We start from the raw sequence: 7,033 nt of genomic DNA on the forward strand, positions 1-7,033 counted from the left end.
ATAGCTCTTTGGTCAATTCAGGTCAGCCGTCCTGGCTGTGTCAACTCCCAGCTGCTTGCCCACCCCCAGCCTCCACTGCGGGGGGTGCAGAGTGAGAAAGAGAGACGGCCTTGATGGTGTGCAAGCACTGCGCAGCGATAGCTAAAGCGTTGGTGTGTCTTCCGTGGTGTTTCAGCCACACATTTGAAGCACAGCACCATATGGGCTGCTATGAAGACAATTACCTCTGGTACAGCCTGATTCCCCCGTTCCCTCTCCTGTTGCCCTCTGGGGCCATTTTCTGCTCGAGCCTCCTCCCCCAGCATAGTGGCAGCCACAGCAAGAGGAGTTGCCGCCCCTTCTCTCCTCGCTCTTCCTCTCCCCTCCTGTCTGCTTCCTAGGAGCCTGTGGGGCTGCTGCCCTCCCAGCGCCTACCACAGCCCAGGCTCCTCAACCGACGTCAGCAGTGGCCACACGCTCCTTCCACAGCATGTGCACGAAGGCCGAGAGGGCACGTCTGGGCAGAGGCTCAGCAAAGCTGGGCCTGATGGCCAGGGGCTCTGGTGGAGTCATGGATGCCTTCCTCACCTGCAACTGACAGTGCCCCAAGGGCACTTTGGCTGCATCCAAAGAGTTATAGTCAGCGGCTTAAGGTCCAAGTGGAAACCAGTGGTGAGTAGTGTCCTTCAGGGGTCCGTACTGGGACGAATACTATCTCATATCTTCATCAATGACATAGATGATAGTGGGACTGATTGCACCCTCTGCACGTTTGTGCGTGGCACCAAGCCGAGGGGCACAACTGATACGCCTGAGGGAAAGGATGCTGTCCAGAGGGACCTTGACAGGCTTGAGGAATGGTCTCATGTGAAACTCAGGAACTTCAAGAAGACATTTAAGCAAGGCCAAGTGCAAGGGCCTTGCAGATACTGGAAAATGAAAAACTGGACATGCGCCAGCTAATGTGCGCTTGCAGCCCACAAAGCCAATCGTATCCTGGGCTGCAGTGAAAGAAGCGTGGCCAGCAGGTCGAGGGAGGTGATTCTCCGCTTCTGGTCTGCTCCCGTTAGATTCCACCTGGAACACTGCATGCAGTGTGGGGTCCCCAGTACAAAAAAGACATGGACCTGTTAGAGCAGGTCCAGAGTAGGCCTACAAAAAAGATCAGAGGGCTGTGCCACCCCTCCTATGAAGAAAGGCTGAAGACGTTGAGGAGAAGACTTCTCAGCCTGGAGAAGACATGGCTCTGGGGAGACAGCATTGCAGCCATTCAACATATAAAGGGGACTTACAAGGAAGTCAGAGAGGGACTTTTTATCAAGGTCTGTAGTGATAGCACAAAGAGCAACAGTCGTAAACTCAAGTAGGGTAGACGTTGATCGGACATAAGGAAGACATTTATTATGAACAGGTTAGAGCGACACTGGAAAAGGTTGCCCAGAGAATGATGGGATGCCCCATCAGTGAAAGTGTTCAAGGTCAGGTTTGATGGAACTTTGAATAACGTGCTCTAGTGACAGATATCCCTGCCCATGGCCGGGGGGGTTGGACTGCATGATCTTTAACGGTCTCTTCCAACCCAAACCATTCTACGATTCTGTGCTACTATGGGTCTACGATAAGGCAGCCCACTGCACTGTGTCCCTCCCTTTGAGAACGCTATGGTTAGGATGGCTTCGCCTGGCCTCTCCTGGGAAGCTAGCGCCTATGTCTTGCCAATACCACCTTCCCTCCTGACTACTTGCATCACAGTGTTGAGCTCACCGAGGAAAAAGAAAAGGTGTGCACAACAAAGTGGATGGGAGGCACTGAACTATGTCGGGTCATTCTATCCAGACCCAAATAGGGAGAAAGCTTTAGAAAGCATAGGGTCACCTGATGCATCACTAAGCATACTCAATGCAAGCCTGTGTTCACAATCAGTGCAAAACCATCCCCAGCAGCACCCTCCCAGAACCATCCCTGAGCAACATCTCTCTCCCTGGGCATCATGCGACAGGGTCTGCAGAGAAAACGATAAGACAGAGGCATGGGCTGGGATGCAGCACAACTTTAATGAGTCAAAGAGGAAAACGAGGTTGATGCGAGTGGAGGCCCCAGACCAGGGAGCACCAGGGGCACAGCTGTGGCGGAGATCCCGACAGGTGTCCCTCTGCCTGCCCCACAGCGGGACCAGGGCCAGCAGGATCTCCCTAGGCTGTCTTTGTGGGGCAGACAGCCCAGGGGAGCACAAGAGAACGAGGACACGGGCGGGAAAGGAGAGATTGCAAGAGGGGAAAGGCAGGCATGGGCTGTGCTTTTGGAGAGCTCAGGCTGGCCCCGTCTTTTTGCAAGGGCTGCTGGGCTTGCTCAGACCCTCGGGAAGCAACAAGCCGATGCTCCGTCCCCAGTCCAGTACCTTCTTGTGGGTCCCTGGGTGGCTTCCCCAGGGCCATCGCCAGCAGCTTTAGCAGGGGAGGCACCTCCTGCCGCAGTAGCGGCTGCCAAAGCCAGAGAGGCCAAAGCCCCCAGAGGAGATGGGCACTCCCTCAGAGCTGAGGATGCTGCCAACGGCAGCGGAGGTGGAGGATCCCACAGCGGTGCTCTGCGGGAAGGAGCTGAGGATGGGTCCGGGCAGGGTCACCACCACGGGGGAGGGCTGGATGACGACAGTGGAGTCCTGGCACTGCCTGACACAGGGCTCATTGCAGCTGTTGGCCAGCGGGGTGGGGCCGCAGGGCTGGCATGGCAGGCACTGGTTGTAGCAGGACATGACTTGTGGCTGGAGGAGCACCTGGGAGAGAGGGCAGGGGGAAGCAGAGCATGAGGGGGGGCTGAGGAGACGCCTGTGACCCCCCCACGAGGGAGAAAAACCATGAGCTGGAGATGAGAGCTGGAGGCATTTTAGGGAGCGCCACAGGCTTCACCTTCCCTTCATCCCAAAAGACCCCTGCCAAGAGGCTCCTAGCCCATCGCTCACTTGAGGCAACCCTCAGCCTGTCTCCATGGCGCACCCTCTGCCCCCTTTCCTCTCTCACCATAAGTAGCCCCATGAGCCAGTGTAGGACAAAGAGCAGGTATGTGCTGAGAAATCCCAAAGGAAAACGAGGAGGGGGAGAAAGGGCTTCAGACTCACCTTGTTCCCAAGGAGATGGAGGCGAGAGGAGTGGATGAGAGAGTGAGCAGAAGGGCCCGCTTTTATACTGCTCCTGCACCGCCCCAGGCCCACAGTCACTGCACGCAGGCCGTAATTTTCCAAACGACTCACCTCCAAAGCAAAATATCCTACCTAGTGGCACAGGTTGTGTTTTGGTTTCCATCAACGTTGCCATTTCATTTCCTCATTTCTGGCATGCCTGGTCTGCCATGCAGGCTCTTTTCATGTGCTGAGATGAGAGGCCCAAGGATATCCCGGACAGGGTCGTGTCAGTGAGGGCGCAAGATGTCTCCTAAGTGCTGGAGGGGTCTGCCTGGTCCATCAGGCAAATCATGTGGAGGTCAAGAAGAAGGTCTTCTTCCAGGCAGGTCAGTAGCGAGGCTTGGTCAAAGACAGCCACAGCGCTGAACTGGGCAGCTTTGCTGCGGACAGGGGTTACATGCAACACTTCATGGTACTTCAAGGGTTTTGGTCTTGGTCTTCACTGTCAGGATTTGCTGTCGAGAGTACGGGCTCCAGACGCTCCTCAGAATGTCTGGAGCAGGGAAGATCTACCCACAGTAGAGGAGGATCAGGTCCGTGAACATTTAAACAGATTGGCCTGACATGAGTGCAAGTGACCTGATGCCATGCACCCGAGGGAACTGGTTGGTGTCACTACAAAGCTGCTCTCAACTCGCTTTAAAGTGACAGCAGTCAGGGGGTGCATCTGAGGACTGGAAGAAAGCCAATGGGCCTCCTGTCTTCAGGAAGGGCACGAAGGAAGGCACGGGCTGGTCAGCCTCACTCGATGCCTGCAAAGGTGATGGAGCAAATCATCCTGGAAGCCATTTTGCACGACGAAAGGACAAGAAGGTGATTCTGAGTGGTCAGCATGGATTTATGGAGGGGAAAGCAGGCCTGACCAACCTCACGGCCTTCTTTGATGATGTGCATGGCTCCGGTGAGTGAGGGAAGTGCAGCAAAAGTTGTTAACCTCACCTAACCAAGGCTTTTGACGCTGTCTCCTGTAACAATCCTTACAGAGCAACTGACAGAATACAGGCTGGGGAAGAGGGCGGCGCATGGGATGGCAATTTGGCATGGCTGCTGCTCTCCAAGGGTTGTAATGAGTGGCATGAAGGCTGTCTGGCGGCCCCTCACTCCTGGGTCACGGCAGGGGTCCAGACTGGGGCCAATAGTTTTTAACCCCTTTACGCAAAGTCCTGCAGTGGGGCAGGAAGAGCCTTCTGCATCGCTACAGTCTGGGGCCGAGGGGCTGCCAAACAGCTTTGCAGCAGAGGACCTGGGTCCTGGTGGACACCATGAGGCAGCCGGCACCCTTGCAGAAATGGCGTCCGACAGCATCCTGGGCTGCATTAGGAAGGGGGTTTCTATCAGATCAGGGAAGGTGATCCCTCTTCTCTGCTCAACACTGCTGAGACAACAGCTGCCACAAACAGCAGCTCCCCAGTATGAGAGAGAGGCAGAGCCATGCTGGTGCGAGTCCAGCAAAGGGCCAGGGAGCCCCTGAAGCGCCTGGAGCCCCTGAGGCAGGAGGGCCTTCGAGAGGAGGGGTTGTTCACCCTGGAGAAGAGAAGGCCCTGGGGCACGCTTCCTAGCAATGGGTAAGAGCTGACGGGAGGGCGTCACGAACATAGAGCCAGACTGTGCTGAGTCTTATCCAGTGAAGGGACAAGAGGTAATAGGCACATGTCGAAGTACGGGAAATTCCACGGAAACATAAGAAAAGTCTTTGTTAATGTGAGAGTGGTAAAGTAGCAGCTAGGGGTGCCCAGACAGCTTGTGGCTTCTCCACCCGTGTAGGCATTCAGAGCTTGACAGGTCTTGGCCCTGAGTGTCCTCCAAAGTCTGACCGTGCTTTTAGCAGGGACGGTTGGACTAGCCGGTCTCCAGAGGTCCCTTCCAACATCAAGGATGCTGCAATTCTGTCATGGGCAAAAGATGGGCAAAAGATGGGTGATGCACAGCTGCCCCTTAAGAAGGAAGAACTGGTTGGGAATGTTGGAATCAAGGGCAGCCTTGGCTCTCACACCTGAGAAACACTGGAGTTTAAGACCTGAAGACAGGAAGGAAATTGAGTGGCAGAGTAGAGCCCCTGGACTTCAGGCATGCTGCCTTGGCCCAGACAGGCAGCTGGTAGGTAGGATGCCATGGAGGCAGCTGTGAAGGGCAAAGGAGCTCAGAAAAGCTGGCAGTGCCTTAGGCACCTCATGGTCCAAGAGCAAGAACGGTCCAGCCCAGTACCTGGGAAAACAGGCAGACGTGTCAGCAGATCAGCTTTGGCTAAGCGGGGTACTACAGCGGAGCAGCAATGCAAAAGGCCGCATCCCGGAGGTGAAGTAGGGATGAGCTGTGAAAGAGGAATTCGGAAATAATTCCCAGGCATGTTGGGATGCTGTTAGGAAAGCCAAAGCTCAGCCTGCCTTGAGTCTTGCAAGGGGCAAGAAGAGCAACAGGCAACAAGCATCAAGAACAACATCGACCCCTACAAGAGTAGCTGAAGACTGATGGAGGACAATGTGGGCCCGCTGCTGACTGGGGTGGCTGATTTCCTGAAGAGTGGTCAGAGAGCAGGTTGCGGGGAGTCAATGGCTTGTCTCTCTCAGTCTTCACCTACAAGGTCTCCCAGGCTGCTGTGCTCTCTGAAAGAGTTGAAGGAAGGAGGGGGTGCCCTCCCAGTAGTAGGTGGGCACCAAGTCAAGGACTGCCTGAGAAATGTTGACCCGTACACGCCAGCTGATGTGCTCCAGGGCAGGGCTGCTGTAAAGGGAAGGGAGACCTAGACCTGCTGGAGGACTGGGCCCACAGGAACCTCCATGGCATCAAGAAGGACAAATGGCAAGTCCTGCACCTGGAAAGGAAGAACCTATTGCTTCAGTATGGACTGGGGACTGAGCTATGCTAGGATCTTAGAGCCCTGAAACTTCCTCTGGGTAGACCTGACCCTCGGCTTCAGAATCAGCCCTGGGGAGAGCCTTGGAGGGTGGAAGGGAACGGACACACAGGCCTCATCTTCCTGCCCAAAGAGACCCGGCTGCAGTGAGGAGCTCTCCTGAATGCTCCATGGAGGGAAAGAAAGGGTTGCAGAAAACCTCTCCCCACTGCTTGCGACTCATCCCTGGGTCCCAGGCGCTATGTCTTCTCCTGGCGTTTGTGCTTCTGCACGCCTTCTTTCCCATGCCCCAAAGGCCTCCTCAGCCTGCAGCACAACCCAGCACCCTTGGAGAGGCAAGGAAACTTCCCCCAAGTCCCCAAGGAGTGAGGGCTGGCAGGACCCCGCAGAGCCCGGTGCCTGGGGATGCTCAGGGATGGGATGTGCTCAGAAGGGCCCTGGGTACAAAACCAGCTCTCAGACTCCATCGAGGAGGCGATGTACTTCCCTGCCCTGCAGACATGGAGACAGCTAGGACGCGTCCCAGGAAGGCAATGGAATGCCTTGAGTAGGCAAGCTTCCTGGGATAGACTCTCCCTACCCATGGCGAGTCACACTCTAATTTTGGATTAGCCGTGTGTCAGCCTTTTGGTGTGAGGCCAAGTCAGGAGTGCGTGCTGTCTGCAGGCCCATGTCCCACACAGGGCTGAATTCCCTGCGGCCAGGGCAGCTCCATCCCTGCCCAGGGAAAACGAGCTCTGAGCACTGGGCTGTACCTGAGTACACAGCTCCAGGCCAGGCCATTGTGTTTCCTGCAGGTGAGGGTCGAACACGTGCAGCCAAATTGCATGGTGGTGTGAGGAGAGCAGGCACTGTCCCAAGCCCCAACACATCCCTCCGGCAGTGAGGAGGGACCCGACTTGTTGAGGGCTTGTTGAGGAATCAGGGATTTTGGGAGGGCAACGTTCTCCTTCTGCAAGCCTGTTGATGGCATTGTCTGGGGACCCCCAGAGACTGCCATGAGAGGGGACGACTTTGCCAAA

At 55.8% G+C, this 7,033-nt stretch overlaps 1 protein-coding gene across 1 annotated transcript; it reads right to left on the minus strand.

Annotated features, from left to right (window-relative positions):
* Positions 1-2,425: 2,425 nt before the first annotated feature.
* Positions 2,426-4,051, minus strand: LOC132319379 (feather keratin 1-like). Its single transcript, XM_059830191.1, has 3 exons — positions 4,025-4,051; positions 3,095-3,247; positions 2,426-2,752 (listed from the first exon to the last, which is right to left on the minus strand). Exons 1-3 carry the CDS (start codon positions 4,049-4,051, stop codon positions 2,426-2,428), a joined length of 507 nt encoding a protein of 168 aa, XP_059686174.1.
* Between the last annotated feature and the right edge of the window lie 2,982 nt (positions 4,052-7,033).

Source organism: Gavia stellata, chromosome 28, assembly GCF_030936135.1.
Source record: "Gavia stellata isolate bGavSte3 chromosome 28, bGavSte3.hap2, whole genome shotgun sequence".
NCBI lineage: Eukaryota > Metazoa > Chordata > Aves > Gaviiformes > Gaviidae > Gavia > Gavia stellata.